The 27,008-nt window shown below is 37.3% G+C and overlaps 1 protein-coding gene across 1 annotated transcript in view; it reads left to right on the top strand.

Moving 5' to 3' along the window:
- Positions 1–27,008, top strand: part of GLDC (glycine decarboxylase) — a 35,317-nt gene that overhangs the window by 625 nt on the left and 7,684 nt on the right. The window contains exons 2-20 of the mRNA XM_026039713.1: positions 5–92; positions 403–481; positions 6,265–6,400; positions 12,389–12,553; positions 12,643–12,720; positions 13,221–13,368; positions 13,601–13,797; positions 15,473–15,569; positions 16,578–16,683; positions 17,807–17,946; positions 18,678–18,758; positions 19,250–19,347; positions 19,854–19,938; positions 20,096–20,137; positions 21,316–21,458; positions 22,406–22,481; positions 25,118–25,243; positions 26,119–26,268; positions 26,763–26,875. Of these exons, the coding sequence (XP_025895498.1) occupies positions 5–92; positions 403–481; positions 6,265–6,400; positions 12,389–12,553; positions 12,643–12,720; positions 13,221–13,368; positions 13,601–13,797; positions 15,473–15,569; positions 16,578–16,683; positions 17,807–17,946; positions 18,678–18,758; positions 19,250–19,347; positions 19,854–19,938; positions 20,096–20,137; positions 21,316–21,458; positions 22,406–22,481; positions 25,118–25,243; positions 26,119–26,268; positions 26,763–26,875 (2,148 nt within the window). The remainder of the gene's footprint in view (positions 1–4; positions 93–402; positions 482–6,264; positions 6,401–12,388; positions 12,554–12,642; positions 12,721–13,220; positions 13,369–13,600; positions 13,798–15,472; positions 15,570–16,577; positions 16,684–17,806; positions 17,947–18,677; positions 18,759–19,249; positions 19,348–19,853; positions 19,939–20,095; positions 20,138–21,315; positions 21,459–22,405; positions 22,482–25,117; positions 25,244–26,118; positions 26,269–26,762; positions 26,876–27,008) is intronic.

Raw genomic sequence — 27,008 nt, 5'->3', positions numbered from 1 at the left:
GGCTCCTGCCGCCGCACGACGACTTCTCGCGGCGCCACATCGGGCCGCGCGACGCCGAGAAGCGGCTGATGCTGCGCGCGCTCGGCGTCCAGGTGCGTGCCCTGTGTGCGCGCGCACGCGCGCGGGTGGGTGTGCGCGCGTGGGGGGGTGTGCGCGCGTGTCCGTGCGCGTGCACGCGTGGGTGTGTGCGGACACGTGTGTGTGCGTGTATGAATGCACCGGTGTGCACGAGTGTACCTGTGTGTGTGAGTGTGCAAGCGTGTGTGTGTGTGTGCATGCATCCGTGTGTGTCCGTGTGAGCGGCTCCATGTGAGCGTGTCCATGTGTCCGCGTCCGTGCGCGCGTGTCCGGCCACGCCGCCCCGTGCCGGCGCTCACGGTGCCGCCCGGTCTCCCRTTGCAGAGCGTCGAGGAGCTCATGGATAAAACCATCCCCGCCGGCATCCGCCTGCGCCGGCCGCTCCGCATGGATGACCGCGTGTGTAAGTGACCCCGTCCCCGCGCAGGGCTGCGTGGGCTCGGCTGGAGCTGGCAGCGATTCCCGCGTGTGGGAGCCAGGCGCAGGTCCCGCGGGAAGCGCCACCAGGCCAGCGCTTGGAGCCGTGGCCTGCGCATTTCCCGAGGGGAAAAACCAGAGAGCTGGAATGCCAAATGCGGGAGCCGGTAGCTCGGCACATCGGCTTGGGAAAGTCGCATGTGGCACCATGAAAACCTAGGTACTTTTTTTTTTTTTTAAAGTTATGCTCTAATTTGAGCAGAAAACTTCTGTTAATTGCCTTGATAAGCAGTGATGAGCATCGCCCTAAGCAAAACCTGATCCTGTAAGAAACACTCAAAAAAATAGATAGCCAGATAAATAATTCCAAGGAAACTTTGAAAGCCCGTTCTCCTGCACCAGCAGGGAGACGCGGTTGCATCCGTGCTGTGCTGGTGCCGGGTGCTGCCTGCACACTGTAATTTGAGTGCAAACTTCATGGATTCGGCTCCGGTGGGTTCCCGGCCAGTTCAATCTGGTTAGCCCAGGATGACATCACGCGCAGGAGCAGCCGCCACAAAGAGCCGCCGGAAAGCGGGATTCTCAGCAGGAACAATACAATAGCGGCTGCAAGTTCCTGTTTTAACAGTATTTCATTTGTACAGAGATTTTGTAAAGATAAGTTTTCTCATTAATATGGGGTTAAGGAGGGCAGGAGAGATGGAATTTAATTCTCTTCTTTCCATGTGAATTGTGTTAACTGTTTCTTGGTATATTCACCATGGGAAATGTGTTTGAATGAAGGTATTCTCTGGTGGGAAGAGTGGGGTTTCTTTCCTCTCTCTCTCCAGAGGGAATTTTAGGGGGCAGCTGTTAGCATTTATTTAGGTCTGTAAGAGGGGAAAATGTAAGGTGTGATATTTTAAAATCCATTCTGATTATTTCTTCATAATATTTTGGATTTAGTGCATGAAACTATCGTAACATTTTTGCATTACAGAGGCTTTGCACAAATGCAATATGGTTAGAAAGGTATTAAAATGATCATACATTATTGAAAACTTAGTCAGCACTTTCAGCCTATGTCAGAATCTTCATGCCTTGTTTTGTGCTCACATACAAATTTGCACTATGATTTTGCAGTAGCCTCACGATTCGTTACTACGAATTAGTGATGTTCTGCTGTCTGCTAGCCCTCATTGTGCAGGAGGAGCTCATTAGCTAGCCCTGTATGCAATTCCCTGCTGTTTTCCCCATTTGGTATGCTGTTCCTTTTCCTTTGCAGAAAACCTGGGAAGGGTGTCACTTGGTGCAGGCTCTGGCCATGCATGCATTTTAAACACAGACACTCGCTTGAGTGCAGAAAACTTGTCTGTTCACTGTTGCTTCTTCCCACGCAGTGATGAAGTAACTACATCTTGCAATTCAATGTGTAGATTTTAGTGGCTAATTTTCTACTATATTGCTAGAAGAAAAGCACGCAGCCTGACAAAGACTAGTTAAAAGCTTCAGCATAAAGTTGTGCAATTTCACATTGAACATCTTGTACCTAGAACATTGTATTCTGGGTCAAACTTGCTTCCTGATCAATGCGCTGTTAGAGGGAACACTGTCTTTCCCACCAACAGTGTGGGATTTGATCCATACATACAGTGCATTATTTCCATGCCACATCCTTTGTATAAAGAGATAGTAAAAATAGTAAAATTTCTCTCTAGCAAAAATAATAAAAGAAGGGCTAACTGTATTGTATTTTAAGGGTGCTCTATTAATTTTGGTGAAAACAGTTTTATTCCCTTGCCCCCCAGAATTCCAGTATGCAATGAGAGAGCAGGGCAAGGCAGTCCCAGGTGTGCTGTTCAACTTTGCCGTTCATAAAATAACTAAAACACAAGTTATAACTGCTTAAATAAGCTTAAACTGCTTAATGGTGACCTCACTGGGTTAGTGTGCATCTGAATTCAGCAGTGTAACTTCTTGTTAAGAAATGCAGCKTGCACTGAAGTCACATTTAAGTCAGTGCTGACAGTTCAAAATAGATATGTGGCCTGAAATTGATGCACCCACCATAATTAATATATCTGAATGTAATCAATATGTCTGAATGTTAGGTCTCTGTAGTTAAGTCTTATTAAAAAAAATTTATAATAGCTTCAGGTCTTGTCTCAGATGTGAATGTAAAGTGCCGTAGCTCAATTCCTAACCTAAGGAAAAATGTTACATAGAAGAAAAATGTCCTTACAGGGCTGTATATTTGCATAGTTGGTCTGAATAAGCTGGCAAGGCTCTTCAGTGCAGGCAAGGCTGCTRTGCAACCTGTAATGGTACCAACTACAGAGACCTGAGGGGGAAGATACATCCCGGTRAAGGCACCTTGTTCTCAAAGTTTGATTAGAGGAAAGACTGTTTTGCATTATTGCTGCTTCTATTGGTAGTTCTGTTGATTAGAATTTGTCTAAAAATTCCAAACTCTGTAAGCTGTATCTGTGCTGTGGCAATAAAAAATCCTCATGTGCTTGCAGTTTATATTAAAAGTTGGTTTTCAGTGGTGTAACATTAAGGATGATAGCACTGCTCCTAAATAAAACATCTTGCTACAGTAAAAGCGCAGTCTTGCTGGCACATGTTGTCTTTGCTGGACTTTCTAGCCCGTTACCACCTTCAGTGGCAGAATTGGGCTTTGTATCTTCACTGCCTGATGCAGCCTTGAGTATGTGTTTGTTTTGCTCATGTATGAATGAAAAAGCTGTCCTGCTAATGTTAAGCTTTGCTGATATAAGTGCATCTATGCTAGAAATGTTCTTTCAAGATAATACTCATATTTCTGTGTTGCTGCATCTGTTCTGATGTAGAAGTGGACAGTGAGGAAGAACAGGAATATAGCTTGTGCTAAGAGATATCAGGAATGCATTGYTTCCTTAGGTGTGTAATATGACAGAAGTGCCTTGTGCCCCTGTCCAAGTTAGAAAAATAACATAACGTTTGGAGGTGTCKGCTGCTGTGAGCCCAGTGACAGCTCATGCTGTACAACCACCTGAAAGCACCACTGAAAATCAGTGCGGGTGAAGCAGGACAGGCTGCCTGGGTTTGGGAGCACAAGGTTGCAATCCAGTATCTGCATCTGTGAAGTAGSTGAAGCTCAAAGGCAAAAATGTTATTTTGGAATATCTCTTCTTTTCAAATCAGTATCGACCATAAGGGCCAGATGTCTGTTTGATATTTAATTGTTAGCGACCATCTGTGATGCTTGAGCTCTTTTCCCACTGTTACTTAAGTAAACTTTAACAAACAGCTTTTCTTTAGGTATTTAAGGTGCTTTAGTACATGTAGTGACTGACCTAGTTGAAGTAAAAGAATAAGCCACCTTATGTAAGAGTAATCCTCTTCCTTTTAGCTCTGCAAACCTGCTGTTTGTATTAGTCGTAGCTGTGCCTGTAATACTTGTTGTTATAGTCCCATCTTTATTTCRTGGGTGTGTTTAGTGTTAAAACTCAGACTTTGTAGATTTTGATGATTATTTCTACTTTTTTGATCAAAATTTGAATTCAAAGAAAGATTCTAAAAATYTTACAATAATTTTCCAAAGTAATTCAAATTTTACTCTAAATTTTTCATTTGTTAATGTTAGTTTAGACCTGAATTGAGTATCCAATCTAAACATTATATTTAAAACGCATGTGAGTCGGAAGCCCTATTCCAAAGTGGACTGTCACCTCACAGCACGTTTAGCTCCGAGTAGTGGGTGCTTCGGGGTGGGAAGGCAAAAGCCTGACCTGTTGCTGGCCCCCAGTTGCCTCTGCTGCCCAGACAGACCATGTAAGTGAAGAAGGAAGAGGAGGGTGGGCAGAGACAACGTTGGCTTCCAACCCTTCCCTTGAGGAGTCTCTGGCAGGACTCTCTGCATGGAGCAGATGCTTCTACGGGGCCTTTCTGCTRTGTTATTGCAGGTCCAACAGGATTACACAGAGCTTGACAGCAATGTTACTTGAATATAATTTGATTTTTGTTCCAGAGATGGAATTGATGAAATAAGGAAAATAAATTGCCTCCCCTTTTTTGTTTTGAAATTTTTGCTTACTTGGCCTCAGGAAGGTGTATTTTTTTTTTTTTTTTGAAGGATTTACTTAGTGTGAGCAAAATGACATCTGACAAAGACATTTGTCTTCATTTTTCCCTAAATTGCAGGTTTTTAAGTTAATCTGTATCTGTCATCTTGATTTCTCCTCTCTATTTTCTTTCTTCTCCTATCTTAACTTTTTTGAGTACCCAACTTCATTGCAGATATCTCACAGATTAAAAGCAAAGCCACTGCCCTAGCCAGTGAAAACCAGCAAAAATAATAGTATTAGCTTTTTAGAACCAGATAATTTCTCCCCTCCTCCTATTTTTTTGATGTTTTTTGCTTCTGTTTTACCTATGGCTGTGTGTACGAGTGGCAGTCGTGGAGTGTCCTCACTGAGCAGTGGTTTTCTCCACCATGCAAAGATAACAGTGCTGCAAGATCAATGAACTTTATTCTGGATACTGCCTCTGAGCTTATTATCTGGCACATGCAGGGGCTAAAGACTGTGGGGAATAAAGAGAACTGCAGTGATTTAGCTGGCAGTTCTTTTCCCCATTTGCCATGGGGTTTCAGGGCTGCTGTGACTGGTTTGATCTGATTTTTCTCGCTGGAGTAATTTATACAGAGAAAGTGAATTTGAAGTATGTAGGACCCAAGCCATTCTCCTTTGCTTTTTTATAGCCTTATATTCCAAAGTCAAATCACAGTGCAAAATGAACACAGCTTAGTGCAGCTGCTGAAGCACCAAAGCCTCTAAGGCCAGGTTGACAAAAAAAAATCTCTGCCCCTAAAGATGCAGATAAGTACATGGGGAATGTAGAGGGTTGCTGAGAAGGCTGAGTGTCCAATTCTCACCCAAGTTGGTAGGTTTTTGATTGTTGGTTGGTTTTATTTCTGATAACCTGATGAAACATATTAAAACTGTGAGGACATCTTCATTTTACCAGCTGTTCAGGGAAATGTTACTGGGGTCTGCAGAGAACACGAAGTTCCTCAATTCTAAGAAATTATTCTTGGATACTTGGTGTGAACTCAGTTAGTGCAAGTTCTGCTCTGTTAAACACACTGAATCTTAACTGTGGGTGACCAGGACTTTCATGCCRTGCTGATTCTGCAATGTCCAGCAAATACAAAATCCGTTCTGAGATTTATTTTTAAATAAATGTATGAGAGAACTAGAACACATACTGCATTGCAAACAAAAGACCACATAGTAAGCCACATCCCCACATAACAAGAGAAGCAGTTGTTATGGTTTTCACGTTGGTCAGAGTTCTGTGATTATTCAGTCACTGCACTTTTGATAGTGAGTGACATTTATGTTGTTTGGCAACGTTTTATTTAATATTAAAAAATGTATAATTGCCTAAAATGAAGTGTTTATGATGGAACTGTCAAATGCAATTAATGTGAAAGAACAACTGAAAATTTGCATTCAGCAGAGTCATCTAATAGAAATGAGAGGAAAACAAAAAGAATGAAGAAAAAAAAAGAAAAAAGAGAAAAAAAAAAGAGCACTTAGTTCTGGTAGCAATTAATCTTTTCGAAAACTTTTTACCAGGTTATTTTTTTACCCTTTTTATTCTTGATTTGTACCTTTTTCTGATATTTGTACCATATTCTGATATATGCTTTTTTTTTTTTTCACACAGATAGAGGACAGTTTAGTTCAAACTGCTAACGCTATATGTAAGTGAACTTTTCTGCTAACATTTATTTTCAATTAGGTGAAAATGAAGTCCTTGAAACGCTGCACAATATTGCAAGCAAGAACAAGATTTGGAGGTCCTATATTGGCATGGGTTATTACAACTGCTCAGTGCCTCAGCCCATTGCACGGAACTTGCTGGAGAATGCAGGATGGTAATGTACAGGATTTCCTTATTAAGTGCTTACGGATAAATACATGCTTAAATTTCATCTTATGAATATGCATAGACAAATATGCACAGTAGCCCCCTTTTTTTTAAGTAAGGCCTTTGTTAGGGTTAGGTTTGCAGATTTTTAATTCCAGGAGTTGTTCATAACCTAGAGAGGAAAAAGTGGCTTTAGAAAATGCTTATTCTGTAAGTATCTTATGCATATAACAGACTTGTTTGACTTCTTTTCACAGCTTATATTTCTTATGAATTAAAACATGAATCTTTTAGTTTGCTTTAAAGGAAGCRTGCAGATTTAGCTCTAAATAGACCTAATTCTTTCCTGTATTTCTAGTAAAATATTTATTTCTAGTAAAGTATACTCCATAAAGTATTTGTCTGTTTACAGACAATTTGAGTTAAATAACTCAATCTGCAATTTTCTGAGAGCAGATTGGCAGTGTACTTAATAATTAATTTTTTTAACAGACTAAGAATATTTTGCTTGGTCTCAGAGCCCAGATGAATGATAGTTCAGTTAGGGATAAGGAGGAAGTAGTCTGTCAGAGTAGATTGATGTAAAATTGAAAAAAAATCAATGCATTCATTTACATTTCATGGGTAATATTATTCTAAATAATAGAATCCTTTTCTCTTGAAGGACTTTTTAGAAAAAAAGATTGTAAGGTTGGTTTGATTATAAGAATTCATTTACCTAAACACCCATAACTAAGAATTAATACATCAAAAAAGTGAAAATAATGGCATTGATATCATACATTGTCTCATTTTGAAGTTCCTATGTCTCTAGTTTTCTTTGCATTATAATTCAGTCAAAACTGACATTTTAATTAAGTCATGCTCTTTTATCGAGAGAGGCCAAATATTGCATATTTACAAATAGTAACTGTCATGTTGGTCTCTATCCACAGACTTCCAAGCCTGTAGGTTATTAGGCTTTTTATCATTAGGCTTGGAAACTGATGAAGAAGTTGCACATATATTTCAAGAAGCTGCGCTTCTTAGATCTGCAGAGTAGACAAATACTGCATTGCTAGAGTCAAAAATAACAGTGGAKGAATTGAAATGAATTCTATGTTTTTAAATACTAAGTATAGTGTTATTAAACCAAGTGATAATTCAAAAATCTATTCTTGGAAAGTCCCATAAAATGAAACTGGAATGGTAAAAGCTAAATTTACAGAATGTTGAAGTGAGTTGTGTTTGCTGGAAAGGGGAGGAGTTAAAAGCAAAATTCTTATTCAGACTTTTTGGATATTGTGTCAGAAGTCAAGATTCAACTCATGTTTGCAGAGTATGTGTCTTACAAAGGCTACCATCTACCCACTGGACTTCAGGAGAAATKATGCATGTTCAGACTTACTGTTTCTGCTCAGTTCTGTATCTTTCACGTAAATTTTTGTTTCTCATTGCTTGGCATTGTTAAAAATTGTTCACAGAAATCTGTGAATACAGAACTGAAGGACTTCTTAGTATTTAGGACACACAGACTTGGTAGGAGAAGGTAGGAAGCAAAGGGGTAGATGTCTGGAAGAAACTGTTTAGAACAAAATATATTTTCAGCTGGAAATGGGTCTGTTGGCCCACACTGTGTTYGTTAGAAGCTTTGCCAGAAAAAATCTTCAGGATGTTAGGCTCTGCTAAGAAAATATTAAACCCTGCCAGAGTTTCAAAGCTTTCTAAAGCATTCAAACAATGGTGCACAAAATCTGTGTCCTCAATAAAAACTTGGATAGCTTAATTGGTTTGTGATGAAATTAAACAAAGCCAGAGTTTTAGAGCTTTTTAAAGCATTCAGACAATCGTGCACAAAATCCGTGTTCATAATAAAAAGTTAAATAGCTTAAGTAGTGTATGATAAAATTGTCTGGCCAAAGCTGTGTATTAGCAGAATCCCTAGAAGTTGATATTCAAGAATATTTGGTATTGGTAGCCTTTGGAAAAGCACAGGCATCCTTTTCTTTTAAATCTGAAACACATCTGAAGCATCTGTATTTTTGAAAGAAGCCACTTAAAAATACTTCGGGTAGATACTCTTCAGGCACTTTCTTTTATCCAAAGAGCACTGTGATTCAAAGTTACAAAATAAGGTACAAGTTTTCTATAGGGGATTGTTGCGTGACAGAAGCGCTATCCTTACGATTCCAGTTTCCTAAGAGAAGGATTTGATTGCTCAAAGTAGAGGATCATAAACTCTTATTTTTGAAACCTGATTTCTTTTTGCTAGCATTCCCTTGTTTTCTTTGTCAATGTCTAGGAATGTCAGACTGCTGACACCCTAGGCAATTTTTTATGCCTTTTTCTTTCTTTTTTTTTTTTTTTTTAAGGCATCCTGCTTTCTCAAACTAACCAATAGCCTCTCTGTGTGTGCACTCAAATGATCCTTAGAAAATCTCAGCTCAAAAATCCAGGCGAAAAGGCTTTACTTTGGGTCATACCACCAAGTAACTGACATTCAGCATGAATTCCTCAGGCAAACAAGTATCTGGCATCTCTCTGCAGGCATGGATGCAGGGTCGTTATTCTGCTGCATCACGTACTGACACATTTGTTAAAATATGTCATCCCAAGTGAGMTGAACTATGACTCTAGCAACAGATCTACCCAGTTACATGCTGTGACCTGAGCATAAGTGAAGATCTTAAAAATACAAAGGCTAGCTCACGTAAAGGCTGCTTGCTTTGTCCCCAAATGTTAAATATGTTGGAAAAAAGAATATTCCAACAGAATAACCAAGGATATCAATAATCTTTACATCAGTATTCTGACTTATTAGTGATTGGCGCTCACTCACCTGTCCTGCATTACTCTGAAAATTACTGCACACAGTGCAAAGTTGTAAACAATCAGCAGCTGGTTTCTGCTTCTAGAAAAGGCACAGGAATGTGCACAAGCAATTTTCAGAGCATGCCAAATTTGACAGTGAATGACATTTGTTTGTGTGAGAGATATTCACAATTTCTTAAGTTTTTGTTTGAAATGGAGATGCATTTCCTAAGTATGCCATTTCATAGGACTATCAGCTCTCAAACTGATAGGTAAGTTTCAGGATCGCCCTTATAACAAATCTTTTTGGACTTTCRTGTATCTTTAAAGTCTGTAACTCTACAAACAATAAGGCCCTGGGGGATTTTACAGATCAGGTGAAATGACTTGAAGCTGTGAGGTCACTAAGTGCACAGTTTTGCTGTAGTATCTTTCTGCACTATAATATTTATACAAGACATTTATATTAAATACTGATGACTCTGGGAGCTGAGGGAGGAGGGACAGGTTCAAACTTGGCCTTACTGATGAAATCTAGTCCTTAAAATTCCAAGAGAGACAGATAATTTAACAAATTCATGTACTGGGTTCTCAGTTTTCCAATGTTTTAAGATTACTGGATTATTCATACCTTGCTGATATCTAGAACAGCAAGAACTTAGCTTATGAAATGTTAAAAATAGAAAGTTAATGGCAAATACATTTGGTTTCTCAGGGCACAATCAAAGTGCAGAAAAAATATTGATAAGTATATTCTAGTGAACTGTTTTACAAGAAATTATGTGTTAATAAATAAATGAAGCTTGGTCTTGGACTTGATGACTACATACCAACAAAAACCGTGCAAGAACTAGTTCACTGAATACTTCTCAATGATGATGTTTTCTGTCTTTTCCGTGATTAGTACTACAGTGTCCTTTTTTCCAAGACCCTGTTTTTAGCAACAAGAGCCAACTTCACTATAAATAAACTATAATTTTTAATTCTGCAAATAATGTACAGGGGTTTTTTTGTTTGTTTTGGGKTTTTTTTTGTTAAATGTAAAACTATTCCAGCTTTGAAGTAGGAAGACTTCTGCTCTTTTCTCAGACAGATCTTTTGATCAGCAGCCTTTGGCTGAAAGCCTGTGTTTCCTGGATACTGCTTGCTTGGATGCCAGTCTGTTATTCCCGGTCTCTGGGGTCTCCCAGAACATACTATATTACTTCAGAAGGTTTTAAAACATTCATAAGTATCTTCGAGTTTATATTCATATGACTAATTTGAAAGTAAAGTGAGGTGAYGGGCAGAAACCTAGACTAAAGCAAGTAACTTCTGAAAGCTACAAAAAACAAAGAACCACTTACCCCCTGACTTCTGAAAGGCCTGGCACAGACTCAGGACTCTTCTAGTTTCTCATGGAAGGTTTTTTTCTATATCATGACTGATTTGCCTTAATTAACTTGGGAATGTTTGTAGATACACTTCTGGGTAGGGAAAATACTGACTGAAAGTGATTATTTTCCGCCAGTTTTACTGAACAACATTTTGTATTCCTTGTCACTTTTTTTTTTTAGTTTGACTGTTGCTGTTGCTGTACTTGAATTAAGCACAAAATAGTCATATGAACAAGCCAAGGAGAATAGATTATTTTTTTAATGGAAGCTATTTCATATTCTCTTCACAGACGGGATTTTTTTAAGCTTACTTTAGAAAGTTGCTTCACAAATAATACAGAAAAATGGTTGGAAAAATACAGGCTGGAGMCTGAGTATAGACAGAAGACAGATGTTTTATTTGAAGAAACTGCTGAGAACTAGAATTATTATATTAAATGGTTTAGATGCTTAAGCAGTGTCAGACCACTTACAAAGAAAATATAGATATTTAAACAAATCTTCCTGTAGTTCAGAGGTGTMTTCACTATATACATAGCTAGAACATAAACTTCATGCATGAAAATTTGCCCTAATATTGGGTGGAGTCATTATTATTAACCACATCTTAATGAGCATAATATTCTTGAAAATTAAGCAAAGCAAAAAAAAAAAGAAAAAAAACCCACAGAATGAACAGATGGAGTTTTCAAGTCTTCTGTCAAAATGTATACTAAACTTTTATGTAAGGTGTTACGTTTCCTGTGCTAGGTGTCACATCATCACAATTAATTTTTTACTTCACCCTTTCTTGTTTTGCCAGTCCCTAGTTAGTGATGATTTAATTGCACAGTGTCTTTGTTGAAAATAAAAATRTAGCCTGTATATACAGGCTTTGCAAATTAATATCACATTTCTAGTAACTGATTATTCTGTCAAATATTAAGCAATATCTGTTTTCAAAGTATCCTTTAAAAATCAGTTTTGTTCACCTTCTAACAACTTTWATGAGTCTTGAGCTTCCAAGTACTTTGATTTCTCTTGAAAGATGCTGCCTTCCTGCATACATTGTTAAAAAAAATGTTAGAAGGTCCAGAATTAACTAGCAACCTTTCAATAAGGAAACTGAAAAACATAGTGTAGTTATGGTCCTACCATCACTTGTTTCTGGAACCTACTCTGGATTCAAACTGCCGTAAAATCGGGCCTATAATAGCCTGAAATCCAGGACCCCAAAGTTTTTAAAATGAAAAGAGTCTAATCTCCGCTTTTGCCTTTCATGCTTGGGCATTCAGGTCAATCTTAATTCCCTCCAATTACAAATATTCTAATTTTAATTTCACAAGAAGTGGCATATTTCTGGGCATGAATTGGCCGAGTGCTAAATGCCCTCCCTCCTGTAAGAATAGAGAATATTCAATAAGGACTTTAGAAACATTATGTTGAAATATAATGACAACAGCCAGGCGTGGCTGAACAAAGCATTTTCATTCAGATATTGTGATTTGTGTCATTTCCCCACACTCAGTTGATTGCAGCTTTAAAGTCCAGTTTCCTCTTAGTCTCCCCACTCAAAAAAAAAAAATCTATGCTCATGGAGAGAACTCTTCTCTTGTAGAGTACCAAGCCAAAACAGGTATGAAAAATATTACTGTCATGGAAGCCTGAGAATAAATTACAGTCCTCTAAAAATAGCTGTTTTAAAACTTTCTTTTTTTCGTGTTAGTGAGTTGTATTTTACAATCTTTTGTTGAGTTTACTTTGTATTTTTTGTTGTTTGTTTATTTCAACAGAATAGTTCCATTATACATTTCTTTTTGATTGTCTAAATTCAGAATTCTTTTTTTCAGGGTTACCCAATATACTCCTTACCAGCCCGAAGTTTCCCAGGGCCGACTGGAGAGCCTGTTAAATTACCAGACTATGGTGTGTGATATCACAGGAATGGACGTGGCTAACGCATCTTTGCTGGATGAAGGGACAGCAGCTGCAGAAGCCATGCAATTGTGTCATAGGTAATATGTTGTAATGTATGGCTAATTACATCTTGAGAAGGAATTCCGGACTTTGAAAGGCATCTTTTTTTCCTTTTTCTTTTAAACAGGCACAACAAAAGAAGGAAGTTCTATGTAGATGCTCGATGTCACCCTCAAACAATAGCAGTGGTCCAGACCAGAGCCAAGTAATGTTTGTTTCCATTTTTCTCCATTATATTTTCACTTACACAAGTCATTTCTGACAATTCTATCATATGTCTAATTTATTTTAGATATAGAATTGCTCTCTTCCTGCAAAATAATACAGAAATCTAATATTTGGCTTTACTTCTACTTTTACATTTAAATATAATTATGAATTCAAAATGTCTAAAGAGAGAGTAAACATATGACAACAAGAAAATGCTTAAACTTCCCACTAAATTCTTCACATAAATATGTATATTTCATTGTTACATTCAATGTAGTCATTTCCAGCTGGAAAGTGACTTGTTCCTTATAGTAAAACTCTTTAATGGAAGCTAAATCTCCTAAATATCATATTAAATGCCTAAATATCATTTAATATCATATCTAAATATCATATTAAATATCATAAATATCGTATCTAAATATCATGTTAAATGCCTCTTGAAGGCAGGAAGAAGCTTGAATGTGTTGTCTTCTTCATGTTTTTGTTTTTCAGTTATACCGGCGTTATTACTGAGCTCAAATTACCACATGAGATGGATTTCACAGGAAAGGATGTCAGTGGTGTGTTATTTCAATACCCAGACACTGAAGGCAAAGTGGAAGAYTTCTCTGAGCTAGTTGAAAAAGCCCATCAGAATGGGGTAAAGTAAATTTTACCTGGCCATTCAGAGTTCAGTCTGAGTTAAGCAGCCGTAGACAGAGACCCTAGATGTTGCATGAGATACCCTGCAAAGGTATGCATGGTCTCTCTTACATATTCCATGCTCACACGTAGTCCTGCTGCAAACTCTGTCCCTTTGGAAAAGAGGGTGACCACCCTGCCCGCTTCTCATAGAATTCTGCTTTCACACTCTCTTTCTCTTCTGCTTCCAGACTCTTGCCTGCTGTGCTACTGATCTTCTGGCCCTCTGCATCCTGCGGCCTCCTGGAGAGTTTGGGGTAGATGTGGTGCTGGGCAACTCCCAGAGGTTCGGCGTGCCGCTCTGCTACGGGGGACCCCACGCAGCATTCTTTGCTGTCAAGGAAAACCTGGTGAGAATGATGCCAGGCCGCGTGGTGGGCGTTACAAGGTAAAGACTGCCTTTCGTCTCTTAAGTGAAAGTCAAAATGAAAGACTTTATAACCATCTTGGATGGCCCTTTTGAAGAGTACTTGACCGTGCCATTGTGTTTAACATCTTCTCCTTTCCTTGAAAACTAGGAGAATAAAAATTGGCTTCAACTTTTGAGAAACAAGCTTAAAGAATTGCATTTTATGGACTGCAGCTGTGAACTATGTAGAAAGTACTTGCTGCAGTGTGGCATGAAGAAATTACCTAGATGCTAGAGACTAGATTGACTTTAATAGCGCAGAGTTTTGTCCACACTAGCTTACACTGCTTATTCAGTGCTGTGATATTTCCTTCTCTTGAATCCAATAAAGCATAAATATAAGAAAGTAAAAAATAYAGTGAGCTTCCCAAATAATCAAGAAGGCATTCAGTGTAGTTGAGGTTTTAGTCAGACCTCAGTGAGGAGGAGAAATAATATGGAAAAACTTATCTCTAATTCTTATTGGTGGCATAGGACTTTGATAAAATGTGAGGCTGAAAATCATAAAAATGCAAACTAATTGTTACTGGAAAAAGATAGGTATTTTTTGTGTGGAAGCTATTCAGGAGTGCTCAGTAGCCCAGATAACCAACAATATTAATAGCTATTAATGAATTTTGAAAATATTTTGTTCATGTAGTATCATTCTTTCAAGTCTATTTTTAGTCATCCTGCTAATTCCACGTACATTATTCTTAGGCTGGATTCATAATTCTAAAATCTAATCTTCATCTTACATTTTGATCAGTTTATAGCTAGAAGTGTTAAATGGAAAGTTACAGTATTTGCTGTRTTCCTCAATACAGCATTTTTTGTGGACTTAATTTTTTGATGATAAACTGAGCTATGTAGTCAAAATCCTCAAAACAGCTGCTAGAGAAAAAATAATGTAAATATACACTGATGAATCAATATTTGGAGAAACTATTCAAAATAGTAACTATTCAAAATAGTAGCTATTTAAAACCTCATTTTTATATAAGTATCTTACTAAAGAATATTAGACTGAGTCTTACTATCCAGTTTTGACATATTAATAACTCTACCAAAGGATCTCTTACWTGATGGGTTGGCCAGAGCTCATTCAGTTATTTCGTACAACATTGTTGTAGGAGTTATTTCATATACTTTTTATATTTTTTGTTTTACATAATTTTGCATGTTCTTACCTAGTACTATTATGAAAAAAAACCCCTACATATTCTAATTGGCTTTTGTTCAACTGTATTTCTGATTTACTACCTAATTAAAATGATTACAATTGTTTCTAGCTTTTTAAGGTGAATAGTTTTGGTGTAGAAACTCTACTGGATCAGATATACTGGCCAGGCATGATGTAAGTGAAAATCTAGAGACTTTAGTATTTGAAAGCTCTGTAGAGCGAGTCTTTTAGTTGTTAGCACCATCACAGGAAGAGGTAAATGGCAGCAAATCTACCTGTTCCYGCTGTTCCCTTGGCTTTACATGGGAGTATAGGTCCCATTCCATGTGCTGCCTGTTCAGAGATGTCATATCCATCCCACTTTGTGTCTCTTCACCCAAGAAGCTTTCTATCTCTGGGGATAAATAACGTATTTCAGATTAGCAAACTCAGAGCCCTCCCTCTTACTCTGCTGTTAGTTAAAGTAATAGAAACAATTTCTTCTGTGATTAGAGATGCGAATGGAAAGGAAGTGTATCGACTTGCTTTGCAAACACGGGAGCAGCATATCCGAAGAGACAAAGCTACAAGCAATATCTGCACAGCACAGGTAACTTGTGAGGATTTGCTTTTAACACTGGAAGGGAGATCGTGAAGCTATGGCCAGATTGTRGCTGTAACGTCACAGAGCTTTCGAGTTAGCTTTATTTCTGTGATTTCTTTTAGAGGTCTTTTTACTGGAAAAATGAAGAATGTGGAAATGTCCTCATGTCTGTGTGTTTGTTTTGGGTCCTTTAAAAAATGGAACCTTGTTAGAAAAGTAATCTTAATATCTGCTTTATTTACCTTGGTCCTGAATCCATGCAGTATCATGAATCTTTCTGTCTCRTGGAGTGAACTGTGTATTACTATGCTGATGATAAAACAGATCTGCCTCATTTGTAAAACAGAAGGGAATTCTAATGATCTAAGATTGCCATACAAGATAAAAATGCCATTTTGAAATTTTAAGACTATTTTTAGGAAAGTACAAATAGTGACAACTTGGTTGGTCCTGTGAAGCGATGCAGAAATTTCATTACACTACTAAATAGCTATTTTTATGGTAAAATGTCACAATTAAAATAGTAATTGTTCTAAATAGTTATTTTTGGCACATATCCGTAGATTTTCTTCCAGATAAGCTTTTCTGTTCCTTTGAATGCTTTGTTCATGCTGTCTATGTGCTTTATTTGGAGGAAGGATTAGTAGTAACTAATTGTGTTTAGTACTTAGCATTCCTGAGATATTCCTTAAAAGTTACACAGGAAGCCAAACACTGTGTTTCCTGGATTTCTTTTTTTTCTTRAGATTCTTCACATACTTACTGTGTAAGATGCAGTAGTTACTGAAAATTAAGTTAATGTTAATTACTGAAATACTTATGTTTCAGAGGACATTGAATTCAGGATCATTACAGTTCCATAACAATATTTTGCCTTTTCCATCTCTTGTCTTGATTACTGCATGTAAGCAAGTGTAACATCAGTGGAGGACAGATGATTGCTAGAGAAACTTTCTGTTGAGCAAACAGTAAGCTTTGGTGTTACTAATGTTATAAAATGTGCTTTTGTCTTAGGCTCTTCTTGCTAACATGGCAGCTATGTTTGGTGTCTACCATGGTTCTGATGGATTAAAGCATATAGCGAGACGAGTGCATAATGCTACTCTCATCTTGGCTGAAGGTGAGTTTAGAGGTGAAAGTTTACAGAATCCTTAAATCAAATTAAATCCTTACACCTTCTCAAATACCAGCCACAAGTCTTTTACCAGCTGATATATCTTAGAGATAACATTTTTGTATAAAATTCCTGGCTAATATATTTATCCTTTGACAATGAAGTGCAAGAATTAGGTAGTTTTATGAAACCAAGAGCGGCCCACAAAGCAAGTCGCAGGCTGATAAGAGTCAAATGCTGTTTTCCAGATATAATCACTTGCCTTACTGGCAATCATTCTGATTTGCAGAAGTCTGCACATTATTGGTATTATTGGAATCTGAAAATATAGTTAATAGTTGAGATTAAGCACACAGAAACAATGCAGTTAAACTGAGTGTAAAACCAAAATGCTATAAGTAGTGATATCCCAAAGCTTAATAGCTGTCTGAGGGCACAGGATTGTGTATGGTGTTTTGCYAACAAAACGTGGCTGAATACTTCTCTCCTGTTTATTCGATTGGCTGCATTCATTTGGCTGCCATACAGGTGTYTGAAGAATGTCTGGATTCAAAAAGCAAAAACAGCATATCTGGATAAACATACTATTTATTAAGTGCAACTGCTGCTGTTTATAAAATTACTTGTGATCCATGGAGAGTTTCAGGGCATTTATCAAATGATTTAGCAATGACAGACGTATTCCATATGATTTGACCAATGGCTTTTACTCATAATTGTAAAGGGTTATAGCAACCATTGTTCTTTTAAAGTGGGGAAGTTCATACCACTATAACTGGAGGAAAGCTCTTGATGCATTTGGAGAAAAAATGCTTGAGAATTTGTCTTTCCATCCCATGGGTGAAGATTAACTGCACTAAAACACTAAGAGGAGTTGTGTTAAGCTGGTTGAGGTTATGTACAGAATCWGGTCTTGACCTTGACCTCAGCAAGCTTGAAGGACACCTTCATGCACATGAAATTCACTAGCAAGCCAATGATTCATTGCTTTGTAAACAAGGAAAATGTCTTGCTTTATCATCTGRTAACTTTTACTTAAGGAAGAGATGTAGCATTGTTATGGCAATAATGTATGCACAGGCACTGTGGAATTAATAAGTTAATATAATTAACTTTTTTTTTTTTATAGGTCTCAGGCGAGCTGGTCATAAACTGCACCATGATCTATTCTTTGATACCTTGACTGTCACATGTGGATGCTCAGTGAAAGAGGTTTTGGACAGGGCAGCTCTTAGAAAAATAAATTTTCGGATTTATAGTGATGGCAGAGTAAGCAAATCTCTAAACCTTTAAGAAATTTTATCACATGACCTTTTTTGTGTACAATGTTTCTTAATATGAAATATGCTAAATGCAACAAAAGTTTATCTTCTTACTTCTTATTTTTAAAATTGAAATTACCTTTTAAATTTATTTTTTTAAATTTAAATTTTAAATTTAAAAATTACCTCTGCTTCACTTCAAATATGCTACTAGTGGCTAGACTAGAAAAACTGTAAAACTTAGCGATATCCCTGTAATACTAGTTGACCTCCAGAATTCAGGTACTGTGGAAGTATTTAAAGACAAAGACTGAAGTTTAAAGCATGTTTTATTAGGCACATGGAGGCTTTTTGTAGAGGATGTTTCATATGTTTTTTAAAATGCAAGGCAGAGGTAAGGAGGACTAGCACAACAGGCTATCTTTCTATTAAATGGAGAATGCTTAGAAATGTTGGAAGGGGAGCCAGAGGTTTTGAAGCTGTAACATGCACACTGAATCATATAGCAGAGAAAAATAAAGTTAGGAGTTAGAATGTTGTAAAAATGCATTTGTGTATCAATTATATAAAATTAAGTGAAATTTCCACACTGTTAGGTGGGTGGGAGTTGTCTTGTTTGTTTTTTCTCCAGTGTTTCTGGATTGTGGGTTTTTTTTTTTCTGGACAAGAACAAAGCTATATATATCTATACTCCTGGATCTGAGAGCTCAAAGTAATTACTGTTGTTTTTATCCGTAGCTTGGAATATCACTTGATGAAACTGTAAATGAGAAAGACTTAGATGACATATTATGGATTTTCGGTTGTGAGTCTTCAGCTGTAAGTAGCAGATCATGTGCAATAAATTAATCTGAAAGTTTTAGTAWCCCAGTGTAAACCAAAACTGCTCTTTGGGGCAGTGATTCCATGTAGAATGACCCTTGTAAAATGATAATTTCAAATCTTTCCTTAAAGAACAAGATAGATAAGATAAACATGAGATAGAAATTATGCTCTTCTGTGGTTATGATGTCTAATTCTTTGGGTCAGCTTGTTTTTAGGCCATTAGCTGGTTTGTGATGGTTGAGGCATTTCTCTTCCACTGGAAGTTTGTTGCATGTCTTCGGCAATTTGCAGCAACGCTTCGGAGAAGTACTGAGGTCCAATACTCTTTTAAATATAAAGCTGTTGATATACTAGATATGTATGCTAATGAAGTTCGTGATCTAACAAACCGTCTGAATTTTGTGGTAAACTGATAGCCTGAGTGAGTGCTGATGATGAAGAAACATCTGTGAAGTTACTTGACCTTGTGTTTCTTTGTGTCAAAGGAACTAGTTGCTGAGGGTATGGGGGAGGACACCAAAGGTATTCTCAGCACCCCTTTTAAGAGAACATCCAAGTTCTTGACTCATCAGGTTTTTAACAGGTTTGTAAAATTACTGTATATTTGATACTTTAATGAAACGTTCAAGTATATTTCATATGTCGTACTGTGGTAGCTCAAGGTTTACATCTCTACAGACAGAATCACTTACTGTTCTAAAACTTCTATCTGTTAGCTGTTATAAATTTAATYTTAATTTAAAATGAGCAAACCAAAACACTTGACCACATTGGGCATATTTTTGTCCATTAGTCAGCTGCATCCTACAGGGAAGTATTTGAGAGTGAACCTACTGAAACTTTTATTCTAATTCTCTTCTGTTATGTATCTAGTGACAGATTTTGTGTATAAATGATAAAGTGTGTATCCAAATTGTTTTTAGCTGGCATGAAATAATGAATTGAAAGGAAATACCTAATATATAATAAGAAATAAAAGGGGAAGACTACTTGATCTCAATTTTTATGCCATTTCCTATGTTAGAGCACAGATTAGCCAGCTTGTTTACATGATCTGATTGCCTTAATGCTGCATTTTGTATTCTTCAGCTATCACTCCGAAACAAATATTGTGCGGTACATGAAAAGACTGGAAAACAAAGATATTTCCCTTGTTCACAGCATGATTCCTTTGGTAAGTATTTGCCAAAAAGAAGAAATTAGATGTCATGTATGTATGTATATGCATCTATGTGTATATATATATATATGTATATGTGTATATATATGAGCGCACACACACACATACATATAATTTATGTGTACACTGATATATATGTTTTTATTTTTAGGGTTCCTGTACAATGAAGCTCAATAGTTCTTCTGAACTTACAGTAAGTTCTAAAAAGCTATGCCTAATTTGAGATTCACACAAAACAAACAGTCTACCCAGTCAAGCAGGGTTGTATTAGATATTAGAAGTACAGATTGCCTTTGATCTAAAACTCCAACTGGGAAAATAGATTTGGAAGTGACTAATGGCATAAGCTTCCTTTTCTGGTAGGAAAAAAATAGAAAATTTCAGGAAGTGCTGTCGGAGTGCATTGACACTAAAATATTACCTTTGAAGATTTCATTCAGAGTAAAAAAAGATTGGGAAAATTGCTTTTGTACCAACTACCATTTAGTTTAAGAGAAATTGCCATACATAATTCCTAGCTCTTTTACAAATGAAATCAATTTAACTCTCAGGAATACCTAAATTCTCAGGAATACAAAAGACTGACAATTCACAGTGCTTTTTCTATTTGCCAGTTCTTAGGTTAGCTCTCCTTTTCTTCATCTGATCAGCTGGAGCTATCTTCATTTTTCCAGTTTTTAGTAGCAGAGGAAGCAGAGATTTGGCTATGACATTTTTACTGAAAATTGTCTGACTGAATGTTTTCCTCTGCTTGCTCCAGGTGGGCTATTTGCTTTGATTTTTCAGTAGATTTCGTTTGTCCCCTTTTTCTCAGCCCGTTCTTTGTATCTTGTCCTCCCACTTGTTTCTGTTGGATAGAGTCCCTTATAATTAAAGTGGAAAGCCATAGAGCTGTCTGCTGCTAACAGTGAGTGTTAGCTCATTTACTGCTACCCTTTGGTTCTTTTCTTTCACCTTGTGATCAGAGCTCTGTTTAAATGTAGGTGTCCTGAAAGGAGAAACTAAGGATTTTTGGCATCAGCAATAATAGAACTCGAGCTTGAGTATTTTAAAAAATAGTTAGCAAAAGTCATCTTATACTGAGGTTAGCATTTTTAGGTTTACTTTCTACAGAAGATTGTTTTGGGTTTCTCTTTTGAGCACAAACCAGCCTTTTTCATTTAGAGTTTTAACAATATAGCTGTCTTCTGATTAGTGAATCTTTAAATTTTAGTTGAGAAATTATTATTATAAACATTATTACCTAAAAGCTGGAATACCTTGTCTTTTAGTGCTATTTCTTTTGTTTCCAGCAGATACAAATATATATTAAATTTCTGCTTTGTAGCCTCTATTTACCTTTTTCCTCTTTTTTTTTTTTCCCTTTTTTAGCCTATCACATGGAAAGAATTTGCCAACATCCACCCTTTTGTGCCTCTGGATCAGGCTGAAGGATATCAGCAGCTTTTCAAGGACCTGGAGAAGGATCTGTGTGAAATTACAGGCTATGATGCAATCTCTTTCCAACCAAACAGGTAGAAAAGTCTTTACTGAACAAGTGCTCCTTGACATGACTCAAGAAATACTCTCTAAGAGGAAATTGTTAGTCAAAAAATGGATAAAGTTTGTGGAATTAAATTTCATAAACAAGTGTCTTGAATGTCAGGTTGTGACAGCAGGGTTTGATTTAATCAAACTTCAGATTCTCAATTTGTCTGTTTTCTTCTAAAATTTTTATGTTTATGGATAGTAATCAATTTTGATCTTTTAAATTCTTTTAATCACCTTTTTTCATGTTTTCTTTTCTTGGAAAAGAAAACTTACAGCTTACAAACAGCTGACTGCTTGCTAAAAAATAGTGATATTGCATTTAATTCATACAAGGATATCAGCAAAGTTTTGAAATTGGAGCAAGCTTATGTGTTTCTGAAAGTGATTTTTGATGTATTAGTTAATACTGGATTTGACTGGAGAATCCCTAGGGTCTGCAGACTCATTGAAATAATTAAAGAAGAACTGAATGAGCAGTGCTGCTGCTCTCTGTTTTGATCTTTTTAATAATTTTGATTACAAAATGAATAGCAAGGATTTCTTCAGACTCCTGGGGTCCCACCAAGAGAGGTCTTAGCTTGTATGGCTATATGTATTATGCTTTGCTGTCCACTTCAGCACCAGTCTTCCTCTCTGTAATCAAGAAAGCAGCTTCCTGTTGGGTCAGAATCAATTCAACAACCAATGGGACTGAGTCCAGTGCTATTAGAATAGAAAGCAATGCAATTTTTTTCCATGTACTGTTTGAAAAAGATGCAGAAGCTGTGAATCAGTGCTTGTGCACCTGCATTTTAAGCTGAATCTCTTTTAATTTTCTGACAGTTGCTGAGAGTCTGTAAGAAGGATTAGGGCAGGATAATTTTGAAGTTTCAGCACTGTACTGGTCTGTTCTGGTTCTTGTGTTTGCATAACAGGCTTTGTGTTCTTGCAGTGGAGCCCAAGGAGAATACGCAGGTTTGGCTGCAATCAAGGCTTACTTGAATGCAAAAGGAGAACGTAATAGGAGTGTAAGTGTCCACACTTGTACGGGGAAGCACTTTGGGTGGGAAGGAGGCATGATGCAGTAACTGGGAGCTAGTGCTAGTACTAAGCAGTAATTGTATACCTAAAACTTGTGATGCTTGGGACATCAGTCTGCTCCCTGAGCAGTCACTGAACACTCCTAACAGAAGCAGCAGAGAAGGTTCTGGAAAACATGTAAGCCCTAAACAGACTCAGAAATCTCCAAGTTCATCCCTTTCTTCTCCGTTCAGACTGTCTGTCTGTGTAATTTGCTTGTGATTCACTAGATTAATATTTGAATTAAAAGACTTGGAGTGTTTCTTTTGTTTTATCTCTTGTACTAAACACCTGAAACTTTGACCATAGGAATTTCTTCTCAGCAATACTATACTATATAAACTTAATAAAATTGATTTCTTGTAAGTGTTAGAGGTGACAGCAATCATACATGCCTGGAAAGGGTTTCCAGTATCCACTTTTTTTAGTTAAGGAGCTGCCTGACCAAAGGCGGTGCTATTTATGGATTTCCCTCCATTAAATATCCCTCCACAGAACTTTTGATATTTATTTCATCTTGGAGAAAAATGTCTGTGTGGTTTCATCCTGTACTTCCTGTTAATGTGTGATCTTTTTTATGGTTTTATCCAATATCTTCTCATATTTCGAAGATGATGCACTGTTACACCAAATCACCTGCCTACCTATCACATGTTAATGCTCAACTTTTTGTTAAATGCTTCATCAGTTCTCTCTTCCTAGTTGATTCCAGTTAGTTGCTCTGTCTCACAAAAGTTTTCTTCAAGGTTTGTTTATCATCACCACTCCTTAGCTCTTTTTCCTTTGTTTTTCCCTTTCTAACATGCTTTTTACTCCCCAGTTCTACAAGATCTGAGTGACATTATGTTCAAAATTGCAAGCACTGTTACATAATGTTAAGATTTGTTCTCTTAACTATTATTCTAGATGTATCTGTGTTCAGCATCTTTGTTTTTCATGTCCATCACTTAGTTAAATTCATCTCTACTATGCCAAATTGATAATTTGGATTTCGATAATTTTGGATTTTTGATTAGGATATTTGGTATCTTACTATTTATCTCTTTCAAAATCAACTATTAATAAGTTGAAATGCAAGGGACCCAGGAAAGAGCTTTTACTGTAGAATACAGTATTCTATTAGATGACCTTTATCCATATTGAAAAATGACCATTCATCTATCTTCCTTTATTTTAATGAAATATTTACCTGTGTGTACCTTTTCACTTATTTCATTGCAAATTAGTTTAACTAAGCTTTGATTTGAGGGCCATATTGAACACTTCTTCGAATTCTGAGATCAACTAGATCCTTCTCTTTTACACTCACAGATTTAAGTGATAGAAAGAAGTGCTTATTACATCAGTACTTGTATTTCTGAACTTAATTTTGAATTTCACTTGATACTTGTTTCTTTTTGAATATTGACCATTTTGCAGAAGGTAAAAGATGTTTCGTCATCTCTGCAGAGCAGATGTGAGCTATGGCTTTTGCTTTGAAAGAGGCGTGATCAGCTGCTCCACTTTCTTCCCTATATCAGCCTCGTTTGGGTTGGGTGCCCCCTCGTGGAAAAAAGCACTGGAATTTTTATTACACAGCTCACAACATGTGTGTGCTTCACTGCCTTGATGCCTAGTCAATGGTTTCTGTGTCCAGCGGCTGCAGATGTTCCCAGCAAGACCTTTGCATTTCTGCCCTACAGCTAAAATAGCTTTAGACACAGCAGACACAGTGTAGACTGCATTACACCAGTGGCTTGGCATCTTCTGATATTTATTTACAGTGAGATTTCATAGTAAAATACTGATAATTCATTGCAAGCAGAGAAAATATGCAGGTGCTAAGATAGACTGATTAGTTCTTATTTATTTCAAGAACTAATGGTAAATTCATCCCTGAAAGGAATATAATACATTATAGTATCCTCACTGAATAAGATCTTTGTTTTAAGAAAGGGTATACCTGTTGCCTACACGTAGTGGAACTCTTAATTATAAAAGTCTGGAAACATCCTGAGCTCTCTTTTCCTAATCAACAGCAGCAAAACTTTATATATTTAAATTTAAAAAATACTTCTTTTTAAAAATTAATCTATATAGAAAATAAAAGCAGCTTTCCTAAAATTCTTAATTTCCTATATTTCCTAAAATTTTAGCTATAACCAGGATATCTCAAGTTAAGATCCGTTCTGATTTGCATACAGAAGAAAACGCTTTGGAATTCAGGTGAAAGTATAGTGGGAAGCAGGCACTGGGTATTTTCTCCTTTTAGTCACTGTGTGCATGGGAGCTCATTAAAAATGTGTAAAAAGAAAAAAAGAATCCTTAAAATTGGGGAAAACCTCAACATAAGTTTAGCAGCAAATCAAATTTGATTTTGCTAATGCGTATTTTGACACTGCTGCCTGTAGTTGTCTTTTATTTTTTTCTTTTCCCAAGGAAAATGAAGTTGCTGCCTTTAGTGGAAGTGGCACTTTGCCAGTAAACATTCACCCAGGCTCCCTTTAGAAATCTTTGGTAATGAATTGCAGCTGAGGACAGCCAGCAGCACCTAAGTTTTTTATAATTGCTTATGCTTCAGATACTGCTTATTTTTCCTTTCAAGGTTTGCCTTATTCCTAAATCTGCTCATGGTACAAACCCAGCAAGTGCACAAATGGCCGGGATGAAGATTCAGCCAATTGAAGTGGATAAAAATGGGAGCATTGACCTTGTCCATTTAAAAGCAATGGTGAGTGTTTGAACAGCTTTAATCTTCAAGACATGAACTCTCCTCCCCCCTCTACAGGTAATAGTGTGGGCAGTTGAATCAGGTGCTTTTCCTGAGAAAACATAAAGGAAAAAAATAGTGAATACCACTGAATGCAAGCTTGAAAAGGATAACCAATTCTTTTTTTTTTTTCCCCCTAACTCAGACACAAGCCTTGTGACATTTGTAATTTCTGGGCCTTTTCTGGAGGAGCAGCTGAGCAAGTCTTTTTACACAGTAGGCTCTTTTACAGCAGAGCTTTTGCTTTCTCTTCACATTCAGTGTCTGAAATGAATGAAGCATCTTCATGGTCTCAGGCATTTGTAGCTGCATTTTCCCGTAGAGAAGCTCAGCCCCATTTCCACTGGGGAAGATGTTGCTAGGCAACTTTTTCTCTTTTTTGTATTTTTTGAGTAGAATGGCTGCAAGTGAATACTGTGAATCCAAGGATTTAGCTGGGCACACTTCTGAAAATACGCATTTGAACAGGCTGCTATCAGCAGGATAGAATTGTATTGCTGAAAGTAAGGGGGATCAAGTCACTTGATCTTTTAACAAAATGTTAAACTTAGCTTGTTTTAAAGTATCTCGGAAGTGATCACACTTATGTCTTTATATCATGCCGTTTTCCCTAGTTTAAAATCCTGGCTTGTTAAGAAATGMAAATTTTTCCTTCTGTAGAGTTTGCTGAAGAGAAGAGCTCAATATCTTTTGATATYGGTGAGCCGCACTACCTGCTGATGGGCTAGCTCCTTGCCTGGCTCAATAGGCTTCACTACCTGCTTTTGTAGAGATCACGTTCATTAGGAAGCTGTATGAGCTCTGTGACCTTGTGCTCTACCTTCTCCCATCTCCAGGTGGACAAACATAAGGAGAACCTGGCAGCCATCATGATCACGTACCCCTCGACCAACGGCGTGTTCGAAGAGGAGATCGGAGACGTGTGCGACCTGATTCACAAGCACGGCGGCCAGGTTTACTTGGACGGAGCAAACATGAATGCCCAGGTGTGGAAACTTGGGCAGACTGGGTGCAACTGAGACTGCACTTACACTGTAATAGAYGAAAGTGCTCAGTTCAGACCATAGCGTCGCTTCATGGAGTTTGAGTGAGGGAGGAGAGGTTTCCAAGAACAGTAGTTAAAATGAGATAGTGAAATAGCTCTTTAATTATCTGAGCTTTCCTTTAAATCTGTTAAAAGATTTTTAAGATCTTTTTTATTAAAAAGAAAAGTCACTGAGTAGGAATGGGAATTTTAAATCTTACTCCTTTACAAAAATATTCTTTATATATGAATAAAAATTTCTAAAGTAAGAAACACTGCTTACCTCAATTCTTGTTTCTGAAACTTCATATTATTGGAAAATGGAAATGCCTCTAATACCTCTTGGAGCCCAGTTTTCTTAAATGGAGTAGCAGCACCTAAAGCTTTAAATGTCAGTAATATGTAGAGGAGCAGTTTGTATGTAAAGAACTTTTTGAGACAGTGTGTCCTGCACAGGTGGGACTGTGTCGTCCGGGGGATTACGGCTCCGATGTCTCTCACTTAAACCTCCACAAAACTTTCTGCATTCCCCATGGAGGAGGAGGACCTGGAATGGGACCAATAGGAGTGTGAGTACCTTTTTACTAGCTTTTCTGGAAAAAAACTGACTTAGTGAGTCTTAGTTGCCAGTTAAGTGTGAAAGCTGTGCTGTTGTTTGAAAGCTTTTGTTTTCATCAGGTTGCCCCTGTCCTGCTCTGCTGA

This window comes from Nothoprocta perdicaria, unplaced genomic scaffold (assembly GCF_003342845.1).
Source record: "Nothoprocta perdicaria isolate Ctin4 unplaced genomic scaffold, notPer1 scaffold_238, whole genome shotgun sequence".
In the NCBI taxonomy this organism is placed as follows: Eukaryota; Metazoa; Chordata; class Aves; order Tinamiformes; family Tinamidae; genus Nothoprocta; species Nothoprocta perdicaria.
The sequence above is the reverse complement of the archived record's forward strand: the minus strand, read 5'-3'. Positions and strand labels throughout refer to the sequence as shown.